Below are 17,527 nucleotides of genomic sequence, written 5' to 3'. Positions count from 1 at the left end.
CCTCCACTTCTTGCTCAAGAAAAGGAACTACTTTCAATTCATTATTTTAATATTTCTTTTACCCTTAAATAAATTGCTTATATTTCTTCTTATTTGGGGATTCTAGATATTATTGATTCTTTCTGGGAAGCAAATATCTAGCTCTCCCCATATTTTTAGCCTTTTCCCTTCTTCCTAATATAACAAGCACAAGTTTGGTTTAATCGACCCTCAAAATTTATGTCATTATGGGGCTGGGGTTGTAGCTCAATGGTAGAGTGCTTGCCTAGCATGTGTGGGGCACTGGGTTTGATTCTCATTTATTTATATATAAATAAATAAATAAAATAAAGGTCCTTCAACAATAAAAATATTTAAAAATATTTATGTCATCATGACTTCATAGGCACTGTTCACATCCAAATGCTGTATCATGATTACTTTTGCTCTTCTGTATAAAGTTCTGTTTCCCCTGAAGTTAATTATTGTTCTGTTTTCCCCATTATTTTGACTTTTCAGTACCTAATTTCATCCTGCAACTCCCCCCCCAACTGGCTCCCTTGTATATTCTCTAATTTCATACTCTAGCATAAACATCTGCTAAAGCTCTATAGTCTGGTCAGGTTGTTCTCCATTCCAGATGGGGAACTGTCGGTCATCCTGGAAACCCTGGTATCAGCATGGGGATCCTCTTTGCTTTTGGGACCATTTCCTATCTTCCTAGTGTTTTATTTTAAAAAACTCTTTCAGGGCATACTTTCCATGGGTTTTCCGAAAAACAGTGTATGAGGGATACATTTTTTGAAACTTGCATTTCTGAAAATGTGCATGCTTGTCTTCTTCTTTCCACTTATTTCATTATCTAGGTTTGGAATTTTGTTTAGAAATAATTCTCTCCTAGAATTGTGAGGTATCATTCCAATATCTCCTGACTTCCTGTGTTGGTGACAAGTCCAGTGTCAACATGGTTCCAGACCTTTTCTTTTTTTTTTCATCTCTAGAAACATATAGGATCTTTGCTTTTGTACCTCTGTTCTTCAATTTTCTAATACTGCCTTGAGGTACACTTTTGCCCACCATGGTTAACACTCAGTGCTAAGCCATTCCTACCTGAAAACCTGAGTCTTTCTGTTTGAGGAAATGTTCATGAAGTCTTTGAAGCCCCCTTCCTGATCTTTCTGTTCTCTTATCCTAGAGTTTCTCATTACTTCCTGGACTAACCCTTTAATTATCTTTATTTCCCATGTCTTGTCCTTTGCTCTATTTTGAGGTGACTTTCTTAACATCTTCTCTAATCTTTCTGCTCACATACTTTTTTTTAAGAGCTTGTTTTATTTCCTAATTTTTTTTTAAAAAACAAATTGTCTTGTTTTGGAACATAATCTTTTTGTCTCCATGACAATATTGAAAGTTAGAAAAAACTTTCCACCTCTTATCACAGTCCTTTTTTGTCTCCAATATGCCCTTTTCTGCTTATCTGCTCTGGTTTCTTATTTTCCTTTAATGACTAGAAATCTGAACATTTCTAATGTTTGGAGTGATACTTATGAGCACAACAGTGGGGTTCACCCTCTCTGAGCACAGCTGTAGAGAATGATGTGGCTTTCAATCATCCTACTGAAGAAGTAGAAGACTGACACCTCTGTTCTCAGCTGTATCTGGTGACTCCCATTTTAGGTACTGTTTTATTTATTCCAATAATATGCCATCATCATTGCAGAGATGGGAAGAACATTCATTCAACTACCAAGGGAAAAAAAGAGGATCACATAATTAGCAGCTGCCTTATTTTAATGGAGCCTACCACACATACGTATGTGTGTATGTGTGTGTGTGTGTGTGTGTGTGTATATATATATATATATATATATATATATATATATATATATATATATATATATATATATATATATCTTAAACTTTTTAGTTGTAGATGGACACAATATCTGTATTTATTTATTTATTTATTTTTATGTGCTGCTGAGAATTGAACCCAGTGGAACCAGTGAACGTCTCACACTTGCTAGGCAAGCACTCTACCATTAAGCCACAACACCAGCCTGGTACATATATTTTTAAAGTAAAGCATATGATTCATGTATATTTTTTAAAGTATCTTTTCAAAAGTATTTTTTAGTTGTTGATGGACCTTTATTTTATTTATTTGTATGTGGTACTGAGAATTAAACCCAGTACACCTCACACGTGCTAGGCAAGTGCTCTGCCACTGAGCCACAACCCCAGCCCCATCATGTAGATATTTAAATGTTTGGGAGTAAATCTATTGTCTTCCTATATTTGCCAAGTCCAGTATATATTCCTTTTTCTGGGTTGTTTAATAATATTGTTTTACCCCCCCTAATAAATTTTAATTTATCATAAATTTTAAGTTTTTTCTAGTTTTTGAGTGGTTATCCTAAAATTTAGAACATGTCCATAAGTAATCAAAATTCCATATTAATTTTAATTTTTCTGCCAGAGAATGCAAGTCCCTCATAATAGTTTAATTCTATTTAACCTAAAAGCATTCTTGTTATTTTATATCCGTGTAGTTTTCTAAATACCATGTCGTTACAGTTGAGCTCTCTGTACACAATACTGGTTTTGTTTTACCTGCATATTCACAACTTTTGCTTTTCATTCTTTCCTTCATCTTTAAGCTTCTATTTGGGATTTTACTATTGCCTAAGGAACAATATTTCCCTTCTTTTCATACAAGTGTGTAGGTGGTGAATTCTGTTTTCTGAAATGTCTTCATTTTGCCTTACTTCTTCCAAGATTTTCACTGTGATGATCTAGGTTGGCAAGTATTTCCTAGAAGTAAAATAAACATATAATCCCACTGCCTTTCGGCATATTGTTAAGGAGTCCAATGTCAGCCTAAGAGTTGTTCCTTTGAAAGAAATATTTTTGATATGGTTGCTTTCATATTTTCTCCTTGTTGTGATTTTTCTGAAATCTCACAATGAGGTTCCTGAGTAGATTTTTAAAACCTATCCTGCATAGGTTTCAATGAGCTTCTTGACTACTGTCATTTACCAGTTCCAAGAACTTCTTGGCCAGAGGCCTGCAAATGTTGACTCTGCTTTATTCTCACTTTCTTCTAGGACTTCAGTTAAAAATACAACATTAAAGATATATCTCTTACCTATTTTTTTGTATTTTCCTTTCTATCTTTGTGCTTTGTTCTCTATTGTCTCTTCTCAGATAGTTTCTGAGTTGACCAATTCTCTTTGGTCTATTCTGCTATAAGCCTCATTTACAATTCAGTTCTTGACTTATTGTTATTTTTGAATTCTAGAATTCAGTAGTTTTTGGCTGAGATTTTCGAGCTTGGCTTTATCTCTATAAACTTAATAAGCATTTTAGTTTCTTAGCACTTGTCTTATATGTAGAATTTTAGCAGGTCAGTTTTTCTTGTGGTCTCTGCTGGCTTTGGCTTGTGTTGTCATGTCTCTTTACGTGTCTCATTATCTTTAGAAAAATAATCTGAAGACTTAGAATACTGTTATTTCAGAGAAGGTTTGTTTGCTTCTGTTGGGCCCTTGCTGGCACTGGCAGTCCAGAACAAAGGCTTGAGGTTTTCTAGATCACCCACTGCCACTGCAAACCATAACCCCATTCCAAAGTACAGTCCTTTTGGGTTTCAGACTGGAGGGGGAAGGGTTCTTTCCTGAATTTTGATCTGGAAAACATTTTATTAGAGCCAATGTCTGATTAGCCTATTGACCCTTTTAAGGTTGTTTTGTTTTTAAAATTTCATACAGTTATTACAAGTAATTCCAAAACAATCAGAGCCTTAAGTTTTTAGTTGCTTTACATACAGACTCTGAGACAATCTTCCTGTTTAAAGGCCATTTTTATCTCCACTGACAGGTCATTTTTCATGTTCACATTTGTGGTGCTAATAATTTTTATTAATAAAGTTAGAATTTAAAAAAAAATATTTTTTAGTTGTATATGGACATAATATCTTTATTTTATTTTATATGGTGCTGAGGCTAAAACCCAGTGCCTCACATGTCTGAGGTAAGCACTCTACTACCGAGCTACAACCCCAACACAATAAAGTTAGAACTTTAAAATGTTGAATAAAAAGTAATCAACTACCAAACTCCTTACTAGTCAAATATATTAAAGTAGTTTTAGTAAAATAAGCAGAGATGTGTTCCCTTCCCATTTCCTCATGCATTTATACCATAGAAATATTACTGAAGCTGGGCACGGTGGGGCACGCCTATAATCCAGTGGCTCAGGAGGCTAAGGCATGAGGATCATGAGTTCAAAGACACCCTTTGCAACTTAGCAAGACCCTGTCTCTAAATAAAAATATAAAAAGGTCTGAGGATGTGGCTCAGTGGTTGAGTGCCCCTGGGTTCAATCCTCAGTACCAACAAACAAAAAAAGAAACACTACTAGATAGAACAGGTTGATTTCGAACATTATCAAGTTCTACAAAAACATCATAGATGATGGGATTTTCTATTACAGATGCCAGGTCTCAAGAGACAACAATAACTATACTGGAAGAATGTTCTACATAAAATCACTGGCATACTTATTGGCTAAATACATCCTTATTGTGACAATAGTAAAAACATGCTTGTCTAAGGTGTGCTATTATGTGCTTTGCATCTACCTGCATCTCAATGGGAGCCTGCTGTCAGCTGCTAAGGGTAAGACCCACAGGGGAAGGAAGACAAAAGTGCAAAGGAATTCATGCCAAATCCCTGTACTGCTCAATATAGTCATTCTTAAAAAGAAACTGACAACTAAGGATAATCATAAATTTATGGGGAGCGGAACAGCACAAAGGATAAAATATTGCAAGGAAGAAAGAGATGAAAGAAAATCTAAAACTTTTTTTTTTAAAGAAACTATTAAATTAATTCTGGAATAAGAAAATATTAAAGGAATAAAAAATTGTTCAACTGAATGAATTGACAATATATGCTATTAAGCATATTGGGCAATTATTATTAATTCCTTTGATATGATAATAGTGAGGTGGTCATGTTTTAAAATTCAAAAATTTAGCCAGGCGCAGTGGCGCTCACCTATAATCCCAGCAGCCTGGGAGGCTGAGACAGGGGAATCTCGAGTTCAAAGCCAGCCTCGGCAAAAGCAAGGCACTAAGCAACTCAGTGAGACCCTGTGTCTAAATAAAATATAAAACAGGCTGCAAGTGTGGTTCCGAGTTCAATCGCTGGTTCTCACTGTCCCCCCTCCAAATTAAAAAACTTAATTTTCTGAATATATACTGAAGTTGTTATGAATAAATTTATACTATGTTTCAGATCTCCTTTAAAAAGACTTAAAAAAGCCACACTAGAAGTGACAAAAAAAAACTTAACAGGCATTGATGAATGAGGAAATATCACAGAAACCTTCCACGTTATGAGATAAAATGGCAAAGATGAAAACAGGAAATAAAATTTTGAAGTCAAAGACAGAAGAGAAAGGATTCTACCCATGATCTAATGCAAGCTTTGTAAGAAAAAAACTGAAGTTCTAGAAGGAAAGAAATGGAAGGAAAAAAAAAAAAAAGTTAAATGGGAATAAACCCAACCTAGATACATTTTAGTAAACTTTCAGAAATATAAAGAGAAAAGTGTGAAGACTCTGAGAGAAAAAAGTTATTATGCATAAAGGGATGTGATTCCTTTTATCAGATTTCTTATCAGCAACACTAACCTTAACAAAAAGTGAATGGTCTTCAAAGGTCTGATGACAAAGACTTTGACTTTACCCAGCCAAACCATCAAGTGAGAAGACAAAATAAAGATAATTTCAGATCTGTAAAACCTCAGGAAGATTTCATACGTTCTTTAGGGGAAAAAAAAAAAAAAGAAAAAAAATCTTTAAAGATGTATCTAGAAACACAAGGGAGATAGAATAGAAAAAGAAGATGGGACAGAATAGTTTACTCTTGAGTAAGATCAAGGAAGAAAAGAAGAAATTCATTATACTTGATAATACTTGAAATATTCTGAACATCAAAAATTAATGATACAGAACTATATCTTCTAGTGTATTTGTCAAACCACACTGTAGCTGGTGAATAACATTTATATAATCATGGGTTTTTTTTTTGTTTTTATAATTTTGATTTTGAATATTCACAATCTACAGAGGAAACATGGAAAACAAAAGAATACAATGTATCAAAAAAATTCTCTACAATGTAGAAATATTGACAAATAAAACTGAAAAGTGGAAAAAGAAAGTAACTTAAGATTTTTTTCATTTAGCAAGCTAATAAAAACTCAAATTGCTAACAAAAGCTTGAAAAGCTCTTTAAGTAAGTTACATAAAGATAAAAGCAACTACTTAAGAAAACAAACAGTAATAAGACAAATTGAGTGGTGGATGAAGAAAGGTATCAGAAGGCATGTGTGCGCTATTACTTGTATTTCATAGTGGAAAGTTCAAACATACAGTTGAGTTACAAGAACTGTGATAAAAGGAGATGAGTGGGCCTGATGGTGACTGCCAGAAAAAGTCAGAACCAACCACTGGTGGTAGTTTCATCTGACAAGTGTGATTAAGAAGACACTAGGGGGACATACAGCGGGTTAAGCAATTTTCTACCACTTTGCTCCTTTGCATTTTTATGAACCACATACTATATATTATTTCTATAATAAAAACAAGATTAATATGAATAAACAAATTTTTAGGGGAAAGAGAGCAAATTGGAAGTTACTGAATTCCTTGAATTTCCCTATACATTTGTAACAAAATTCTGCAAACACCAATGTTTATTCCAAAAAATTTCAGGAAGTATTTTTATGTAATTCCTTATTGCTTTGTAACAAAAATAATGTATTGCTTTGTAACATAAATAATGGTGACATTTACCTGGGAAAATATATACATTATTTCCTTGACCTGGTGTAAAGACTCGCCCATCTTGGAGTTTCACTGGCCCAAATGGACTACCACTGGCAAACAAACACCTTCCCTGTAAATGAAATGAAATAATCTCAACTTTGTTCCTCTACATGGATGAGAAAATTGAGGTGAATTCATATAAAGTTAAGTCCTCTGGTAAATCAGACCAATAAATCACGTGGCAACAAAGCATCATTTACTGTATAACAAATCCTTTTATTAGGATAAGGACTATTTTATGCATAGTATTACATTCGAATAAACCTGAAAAATGTCCATTAGAGTAAACTTAAAAATTCTGATACTTCTAGTTCCTTTATAAAAATGAAAATGTAAATGGTCCACAAATATAATCCCAATAAAGATGGATATAAATTGTGAATGAAGGAGGAAATGTCACAATTAATTTACTACCATTTACTGTATATCTCCTGTTTTGGGTTCTGTACCAGGTGTTTTATATGTTAATTCAGTTAACTTAGCTCTCCTGAAAACCTTATGAAATTATCATCATCTTCATTTCACTGATTATTAAAAAAAAAAAAAAAACCCTTGATAAAGTACTTGGTAAAAAGTTACACATCAGGGCTGGGGCTGGGGCTCAATGGCAAAGCACTTGCCTCGCACAGGTGAGGCACTAGGCTTCAGCACCACATAAATAAATAAACCAAATAAAGGTACTGTGTCTATGTATAACTAAAAAATATTTTTTAAAAAGTTACACATCAAATTTGCAGCAATTAAACTTGACTTGAATTTTTTTATAACGCCAAAGCTCAGGTCTATTATGCTATAATACTCTCTAGCAGGCAATTTATAAAATAGCATTGTACAATCACACTGATTCCAGAAAAAAAACTGGTATTTTACCTTGTTAAAGAAAATATTTTGCTAAACACAAGATATTGAAAATACTGGCTGGGCACAGTGGCACACACCTGTTATTCCAGCAGCCTGGGAGGCTAAGGCAGGAGAATCCCAAGTTCAAAGCTACCCTCAGCAACTTGGAGAGGCCCTAAGCAACTGAGCAAGACCATCTCTCCAAAAATAAAGAAAATAAAGGGCTGGAGATGTGGCTCAGTGGTTAAGCACCCCTGGGTTCAATCCCTGGCACAACAAAACAAAACAAAAACAAAACCAAAAAATAATCTGTTAAAGTCTCCACATATTTTGTAGTCATCCAATTTAGTTCTTCGATCTATAATGGCATATAATGTTACTAGCACCTTCATTACTTCTAAAAGAATTAGATGCCTATATAATTGAAAATACTGGAGATTTAATTTATAAAACAAAATCCTTTACATATCATTCCCTATCCCCACCTTCTTCTCCTTCCCTCTCAAAAAGACAAGAAGAAAACAATAGTGCTCAAACAGAATATCTTGTAATACTCAGGAATAACTAAAATAAGCCACAGGTCATTAGGTTAAAAGATAATTTATAGAAGACTGAAATATCTCCACACAGTAGGATGGACAAATTACCATGACACCTGAACATTCAACCAAGTTATAATAAGTGTTTGGACACTGCTTTATCTTCTTTTTCTCAGATTTGAAAATATATATTATATCAAGAATAATGATTATTCTTCAGAACAGATCTGGGCACTAGTGAATTCATTAACATTCAAGAATTTGACTCTAGGCAATTTGTCCACAAATTTATGTTAAACATGTGCAAGGCTGCAGTTTTCAATTTCAAAATGATACAAAGTTTAAGTGTGAAAGCAAGTTCACTATGGTAATGGTGGCCCAGCTGACTAGTTTGGATTTGCAACTCCATACAGCTATGTAATTTTTCTACTCACTCTACAGATAGTTATTATAATCCTCTACTTGTCCTAAACATAGCTCTACCTGTGGCAAAAAAGTTTTATTTCTTTGATGAGTAATGTCACTGTATGTCTCAGGTCATGTTACCAAACTAAAATATACAGAATATTTTTGTAGCACCATTAATTTTAATAGCCCTATTAAGTGGATTATTCAATATACCACTTCACAGGAAAAATGTTATGCCTTCACAATATCAGTCAGTTTGCAGACTTAGAAAGATTTTAGGAATGTCTTAAATGGAATCTACATTTTCTCCAGGCCACCTTTATCTTCTCCCTCCCCCGAAATCAAAATGGAGCTTAAACATAGCCAGATCTTAATGATAACAGCATTCTCATTCTGAAGTCAACCTGGCCAATTTGAACAAATGGCCATTAAAACATGAGACATTTGGGGCTTTTTTTGTTTGTTTATTTTAAGTATTTTTCTCACTGAGCAGCAGAGGGTGTTAGAGTAACACTAAGACATGTCTCCACTGAACAGGACACCAAGAGTTGACTGCAACCACATAGAAACTTCTGCCATTATTTCATGTAGCACTAAGAATTCACATAAAGTTAAAACTATGAGTCAATGCCTTCCTATTTCTTGGTAAGAGACAGGATGACTTCAAAGTTATAAAAATTGCAAAAAAAAATTTGCATCTTAAAACTGCTGAAATGCCCAGGCATGGTTGCACATGCCTGTAATCCCAGTGGCTAGGGAGGCTAAGGCACTAAGCAACTCAGTGAGATTCTGTCTCTAAATAATGTACAAAATAGGGCTGGGGATGTGGCTCAATAGTCGAGTGCCCCTGAGTTCAATCTCCAGGACCCTAAAATAAAAAACAAAAATAAAAAACCCCTGCTGAAATGTAGTATATCAAACCAGTCTCCCTTGGGAATTTTAATATTCATCCCAATAATGTATACTTTATCAATAAAATTTATTCAAAAATTCTTTAACGAGTAGAATACACTACTACTGCTCAATACATTCAATTTTTTTTTTACATTTTAGAAATGCCAAACCCATAATACATTGAATATATGTACCAAAAAGTCATTATGTAAGATTAAGGTTTAATTTTAGGGACAAAAACTATCCATTTTATGTAAAACCTGGCGGATAGGATAGGCAATCAATCTAAAAGTAATACCATATTTAGCAAAAAGATCAGGCAGTACACTGAGACTGATTCTAAAAACTATGATGATTCTGAAACTGATTTTCTTTCTTTATTTAAAGAGATGGGGCCTCATTCTGTTGTCCAGTCTGGTTTCAAACTCCAGATTCTCCCACTTCAGCCTCTGAGTTGCTGAGATTACAGGTGCATGCCTCTGTGCCCCATGCAATTAATTTTTAAAAAGGAGGAAGTGCCAGATGCAATGGGGTACACTTAATTCCAGCTACTTGGAAGGGTGAGGCAGAATGACCACCAACTTTGAGGACAAACTGGGCAATTTAGTAAGCCTCTGTCTCAATATAAAATTTAAAAGGGGCTGGGGACATAGTTCAGTGGTAGAGTGCTTGTTCATGCACAAGATTTTAGGTTCAATTCCTAGCACTGCCAAAAAAAAAAAAAAAAGAAAGAATGAATTTCAATAATTATTGTATTTATTGGATGTCATCACAGAGAAAAAAACAGAATAGTAAAGATGTAAAGACATAAATATTAAGTCCAGAAAGTTCTGAGAAAGTGCAGCTTTAACAATAATCTTCTAAGATTGCTTCATATTAACTTTCTCTAAGGTTACAATTAAAAAAAAAAATCAATCTATCCATCCGTCCATTTTTCAGGACTAAGGATTAAACTCAGGGTTGCTCTACCATTGATCTACATTCCAAAGCCTTTTCTATTCTTTCCAAGTAGCCTGGATTACAGGTGTGCATCACTGTACTTGGTTAAAGTAAATGTATTTTTAAAAATGTTCTTTGGGCTGGGGATGTGGCTCATGCAGTAGCGTGCTCGCCTGGCATGCATGGGGCGCTGGGTTCGATCCTCAGCACCACATAAAAACAAAGATGTTGTGTCCACCAAAAACTAAAAAATAAATATTAAAAAATTCTCTCTCTCTCTTTAAAAAAATGTTCTTTTTGTTAATATTTTTAAAACGTTCTTTAAAAAAAATGAAACAGAGTATTACCAAGATAGTGAAAGTGTGGTGTTAGGGGTAGAAGGGGGATGGTTTTTAACACCCAAAAGAAGAGGAAAGCAAGATACAAGGCCAAGCTGGGCAAGGTGGCGTATGCCCATCATCCCAGCGGCTCAGGAAGCTGAGGCAGCAGTATGGCTCAAAGTCAACCTCAGCAAAAGTGAGGTGTTAAGCAACTCAGTGAGACCTTGTCTCTAAATAAAATACAAATAAGGCTGGGGATGTGGCTCAGGGATCGAGTGCCCCTGAGTTCAATCCCGGTAAACAAACAAACAAATAAATAATAAAAAGGGCTGGAGATGTAGCTGAGTGGTAAAGTATCCTTGGTTAAATCCCCAATATATTAAAAAAAAAAAAAAAAAAAAAGGAAAAGAAAAAGATATAAGGTCAGTAATTAAATGTTTTCCCCTCGACTGGTAATTTCAAAGGCAAAAACTGTGGCTTTTACCTGTGTAACAAAGATATCAGGAATTTCATGATGACACAGAAAAACTGAAGTTCAGGGACCACTAAGAATGAAGGTTGCTGGTAAATACTCCAGGGCTTTGGAGCCATACCCAAAGGGGTACACATTTGGAGGAAGAACAAACTGGAAACAGACTAGGCCTCACCTAGACTGCATCCTGGTTGGATTATGATGATGTACCCCATCCTAATAGTCACCAGAGGATACATGAAGCCCCTCTGGAGGAAGAGAATGTCATCCAGACCCTCAAATGATTGTTATAATTCTTCACTCATACTATCAGCACTCAGTAAAAACAAACAAACAAACAACTAGGCTTATGAAATGACAAAAACTATTTACCTAAGGAAAAAAAAAGGAGACATAATAAAAGTGGACTTACATAAATTGAGATATTTGCTATAATCAGAACCTTCAATTGTAATTCAGTGTAATCCCCAGTACCACCAAAAAAAAAAAAAAAAAAGAAGAAGAAAGAAAAAAATATCCTGTAATTGTAATTCATATATATTCAAGAAATTATTTTACCCAACTTTATCACAGATTTATTACTTTATTTATTCTCAAGGGTATGACCTAACAATCATAACTGCTGAACACCATTATAAAGAGGCCTTTATGGGCCAGGTATGATGGCCCACACCTGTAATCTCAGTGGCTCCCAGCAGCTGGGGAGCTGTCAGGAGGATCACAAGTTCAAAGCCAGCCTCAGCAACAGTGAGGCTCTTAGCAACTCAGTTGAGACCCTGTCTCTAAATAAAACACAAAATAGGGCTGGGGATGTGGCTCAGTTTAAGTGCCCCTGAGTTCAATCCCTAGCACCAAAATGAAAAGCCCTTATATTCATTCTCTGGGGGGGCTGGAGGTGTAGATCAGTATAGAATGCTTGCCTAACACAAGCAAGATCCTGAGTTCAATCCCCAACAGAAAGGAAGGAAGGAAGGGAGGAAAGAAGGAAGGAAAAAAAAATCACTTTCTAGAGCCACTTAAGATCAATTACAAGAATAAAGGAAGTGATTATGCTATGAAGATTACAAGTATAGAACATTAGGGAAGAAAAAGCCAAACAGAACTGTCTTAATGGTATATAAGCAGGTATTTGTAATTGAGATATAACCTTGTGACAATGTCAAATAATTTGAAAGTACTAAATCTCAAAACAATTTTAAATAAAAATTTGTTACAGGAAGCTATCAGTTAACTCAAAAAAATGACCTAGTAAAGATAAACACTGATGGTGAAGTGAGTAAAAAATAATTGCTTCATAAAATATGGGGAAGGAAAACAGAATCTATAAACTGATAATTTCTGCGATTTTAAGTCTGTCATTAAACTAATCAATTATAAAAGAAACAGAAAGTCTACAAATGAAAATAATGCACTAATTAAAATTAAGAACCTAAAAACAAACTAGTACAACTGGAAAGAGAATCTGCAAACAGGAAGAAGGTCCAAAGAAAATCATCAGGCTGAAACACAGAGCAAAAAGGATGATATATACAGAAAACAATGTAAGGGACAATGGAGATACAGTGAAGTCTGATTGTGCAACTGGAGTTCCATAAGAGGAGAGAGAGATTATGGCCAAAGCATAGGAAACCGAAAAACAAAACAAAACCAGATATCAAGCCACACATTCAGGAGCCCTATAATCTCTAAGTGGAATAAACACAAAGATACATTATTGTAAAACTGCTAAAAACTCAAGATGAGGAATCAAAAGAAAAACAGAAGTCAGAAAACAATACTATCTTCAAAGGCTGAAATAATGTAACCACCAACTTTTGCTTCTATACTGAACAAAAATATCCTTGAAACAAACAAACAAAAAAATTTAAATAAACCCTCTAGCTTCACTTGCTATTAGCTAACAAGAATGACTCACTTGGAGGCCACATGGCTGGAAAATACATAGTTAGTATTCCACTAGCTTTGTTCTAAGTAATACCTCTGACATGTGGGTTATGATAATGATTGTCTACGTTACTTTTCATGGACTTGAGGCCAGTTTTGCTAAAAATACTGACTCTTCTCTTGGGCCTAAAGATGTGTGACAGGTGACTACTATGAGATGAAAAGGCTCAGCCTATCTGTCTTTATACCACATTTGTCTCCTTTGTTGCCTTAACCTTTGTGTCAGACTCTACTTAGCACTGCATGTAGACATGGTAATCATCTGGGAAATGTTTTGTCCAAAACTATAATATAGGGTTAACTTGGCCTAGACTTGCCCAGTCTCTCTCCTCTCCACTTCAAGGCTAAAGAGACCCACCAGTCCTCATAATTGGAAACACCAGACCACGAAAGGAGTGAAAAGAGGTGGTACATGAGTTCCTGTAAAACCTCACCTATTTCCAGAAAAAACTTGAATGTTCCTCTCCTTTATTAGCCTCTAACTACATCATTATCCATGTAATTGAGAAGCATGGGCTCCCACTTCTCTACTCTTTGGCCATCAAATAAAGCCTTTCCTTTCCCCTAATGGTCGTCTCTCAGACATTGGTTTTGCTGTGGATGAGCCTCCGAACCTGGGTTTGGTAACAAGTCAAAAACGAAGGCAAAAAATTATCAAGAGAATTCACCAGACTCACACTTAAGGAAAGGAATTATTCTAGTAGGAGAAAATGATCCTCGACAGAAGCACAGACATGAAGGAAGGAAAGAATAAGGACAGAAAAAAATAAGGTGTAGGTCAAATCCAAATGAAAAATTTATATAGAAAAACAATAATGCCCTTTGGGTTTAAAATGTACAGAGAAAAACAATAGTGCAAACAATGTAAGGGCCTTAAAACGGGAGTTATATAACTGTTTTCCAGAATTGATATAAGCCATTTATATCACCCTGATGACCCATGGATGTATATTATAATCCTCAGTGAAACTGCTAAAAGAAGCATGCAAGAATATGTAATTAGTAAGTTAATGGACGGAGAAAACAAAACATAACCAATTCATATAATCATTATTAATACCTCTGTAAGTGTATACGCTTCTTCAGGTGTGCACTCAGCCTTTGTTGTAGGATTACTTAATGCAAATATTATAGGCCTTTCATTGATACGGGCCATGGCTTTGATTACAGCAGGAGTAAAAAGCCGGCCAGCACCTGCAACTCCTGCAATAAATAAGGGGGAAAAGTAACTTCAGCAGAGATATAATTAAGAACTTACCAACAGCATCTCTACAATAGGTTAACCATAACAAAACCATATATAATCTCATTATAAAGATAAAATTTGCATTGCTAATACTCTGAGAACACAATCTTTAAATCTGAAAAGAAAAGCAAAGAAACGCTGAAAATTCTCATCTAAATATTTATTACTACCACATGCATACCAATTATAGAAGATTAAAGAAAAACAAACAAAAAAAGGATAACATTATCTATAGCAGCCAGGTGTGATGGTGCATGCCTGTAATCCCAGCGTCTAGGTAGGCCAAGGCAGGAGGATTACAACTTTGAAGCCAGCCTCAGTAACTTAGCGAGGCCTTAAGGAACTTATTTAAGACCTTGTCTCAAAACAAAAAATAAAAAGGTCTGGGGATGTTGCTCAGTGGTTAAGCACCCCTGAATTTCATCCCCAGCACCAAAAAAAAAAAAAAAAAAAAAGAAAAAAGAAAGAAAGAAAAAGATTATCTATAGCACTCTTAAGACAAAACTTGTATGAACCTTTTAATGAATGAACTTCAGAACATTAAGCTAAATAAAATGTACTAGTGACAAAAAGACAAAAATTTTATGGTTTCATTCATGAGGTGCCTAGCGCACAGAAAGTAAAATGTAGTTGCCAGGAGCTGGGAGAATGGGAATTATTGTTTGATGGGTATTAAGTTTTAGTGTCACAAAAGAAAAGAATCCTGGAGATGGCTACACAACAATGGGAATATACTTAAAAATGGTTTGGGATGGCAAATTTTGTGTATATTTTACCACAGTTTAAAAAAGTTAAAGATGAGGAAACCTGTCTCAATTGTTAAAATTCTGTGGCACTCATTACAAAATAAAAGAAGTTCAGAAGAGATAAAAGATCATCTTGATTGCTAAGCAATCAATATTTGATACAGTTCAGTTGAGTTTTTAATGTCCCAGACACAGAATGGGGCCATAAAGATGCAAAAATGATTATAATGCAGGCAGGTTACAGTTGAGGAAAAAAAAATCAAGAAAATAAGCAGAAAACAAAACATTTTCAATGGTTGTTAGGAAAGAACAAGTGCAAGGTTGCAGAAGCACACACTTAGGTCGCAGCAGGAAGTGGCAACAACTAAAAATGCATCTGCTGAGGTCTTTTTGCTTCCTTAATCCTCTGGAAGTAGAATGAGTCAGTGGATACATTTCTAGGTTTCCATATGGAGTTCTTTTTTTAAAAAAAGATTTTTTTTTTTTTTTTTTTGTACTGGGGATTGAACTCAGGGGCATTCAACCACTGAGCCACATCCCCAGCCCTATTTTGTATTTTATTTAGAGCCAGGGTCTCACTGAGCTGCTCAGTGCCTCACAATGAATAAGGCTGGCTTTGAACTTGAAATCCGCCAGTTTCAGCTTCCCAAGCCACTGGGATTACAGGCATGTGCCACCGTGCCCAGCCCAGCCCATATTGAGTTTTGGGGGGAATGAAAACAGAGTCTTTAAGCTTTCTTCTCACTATAAAAAAATTAAGAGTTGTTGAGCATTTAGTTAAAAGATTTGTTTCTTATACTTTTAAGTGTTTGTGTGCTCTGCAGTTGAGCTACATACTCAGTCATTACCACCCCAGCCACTTTGTAAAACTTTTGAGACAGGATCTTGCTGAGTTGCCCAGCTGGCTTAGAACTTTCCATCCTCCTGTCTCAGCCTTTCCAATAGCTGGGACTACAAGTATGCATCACCATGCCCTGACAAACACTCCATTTTTAAAGACTTAATTTCTCTGCTGAGAATTCAGTGCTATGTTGGCAAATGATGTCAGCTGTGCAAAGCTTGACTCAAAACACTTGAAAGATTTCAACTTTGTTGCTAATTAAATGCTGCATTGGATTATCCCAAATAGTCTGTCAAATGAACTACATCTTTTTAAGTTTTGAGCATGACTACCCTAACTATAAAAACAAAGCACAATAAGGAGCAGGGTGGGCATGCACACACATGCCTATATCTAGCTACCAAGAAGGCTGAGCCTAGGAGATTAAGACCAGCCTGGGCAACATAGTGAAACCCTGGGCTAAAAAAAACCCAAAAAACCAAAGAACAGCAATCCCTTAGGGAAGGAGGTGAAGGAGAGGATACAAGCAAAGTATAATCAATTGCAGAGCACACAGCACTTAAAAGTATAAGAAACATCTTTTAACTAAATGCTCAAGCATCATGACCAAAAAGCTGTCTCAGAAAATGTGAATCAACTCTCTGTATTTGTGGGGTTCTGCATATGTGAATTCAACCAACTGCAAACAGAAAATACTTAAGGAAAAAACTGGGCCTACATTAGCATGTACAGACTTTTCCTTGTCCTTATTCCATAAATAATACAGTATAACAACTATTTACAATGTATTAGGTATTATAAGTAATCTAGAGATACTTTAAAGTATATAGGAGAATATGCATAGGTTATATGCAAATACCACACCTTTTAATATAAGAGACTTAAGTATCAGATTTTGGTATCCATGAGGATCCTGGAACCAATCCCCCCAAAAGGCCAAGGGATAACTGTTTATGTTAAAAGCTAGGCAGAAATGTCAATTCATTCTTAGTAATCTCACAGAGTAGTTACAACTGGTAACAGTTAAGTAATAGAATGATTTATCAATAACTTTACTTACCAATTATAGTTGAAGGCTTAATTATATTTACTGCATCTTCAAAAGTATCAGGTGTGCTTTCTGGAGCTGGGTGAGCAAATGGTTCCTGATTACTATCTATTTTAGCACTCCGCCCCTAAATTTTTTGATAAAATACAGTAGTTTTTAGTGAGTGCATAATGAAGATTAACTGAGAAGACAACATTTTATGAATTACATACATATTATTTCTACAATAGAAATGTCTTTTCATTTACTTTTCTTCTTAACTCATTTATTTCATTTCCAACTTCACAGTGTCCAAATATATATCAAATTCCATTACGCTCAGGAACTTTCTAGTCTCTTTCAAAAACTCATTTATTCTATGAAGTATACCAAAATTGAATATGGCACAAAGGCCTTATAACCCTTTATATGAGCAAG

At 35.0% G+C, this 17,527-nt stretch overlaps 1 protein-coding gene across 2 annotated transcripts in view; it reads right to left on the bottom strand.

The window, feature by feature from the left end:
• Nucleotides 1–17,527, bottom strand: part of ME2 (malic enzyme 2) — a 64,569-nt gene that overhangs the window by 12,240 nt on the left and 34,802 nt on the right. For both annotated transcript variants that reach the window (XM_081263267.1, XM_081263266.1), the window contains exons 11-13: nt 17,123–17,237; nt 14,290–14,432; nt 6,841–6,943 (exon numbers count right to left, since the gene is read on the bottom strand). In XM_081263267.1, coding sequence (XP_081119393.1) covers nt 6,841–6,943; nt 14,290–14,432; nt 17,123–17,237 — 361 coding nt within the window. The remainder of the gene's footprint in view (nt 1–6,840; nt 6,944–14,289; nt 14,433–17,122; nt 17,238–17,527) is intronic.

The sequence above is a fragment of the Spermophilus citellus genome, assembly GCF_964194105.1.
Source record: "Spermophilus citellus genome assembly, chromosome: 12".
Classification (NCBI taxonomy): domain Eukaryota; kingdom Metazoa; phylum Chordata; class Mammalia; order Rodentia; family Sciuridae; genus Spermophilus; species Spermophilus citellus.
This window is presented reverse-complemented; position numbering and strand designations above follow the sequence as displayed.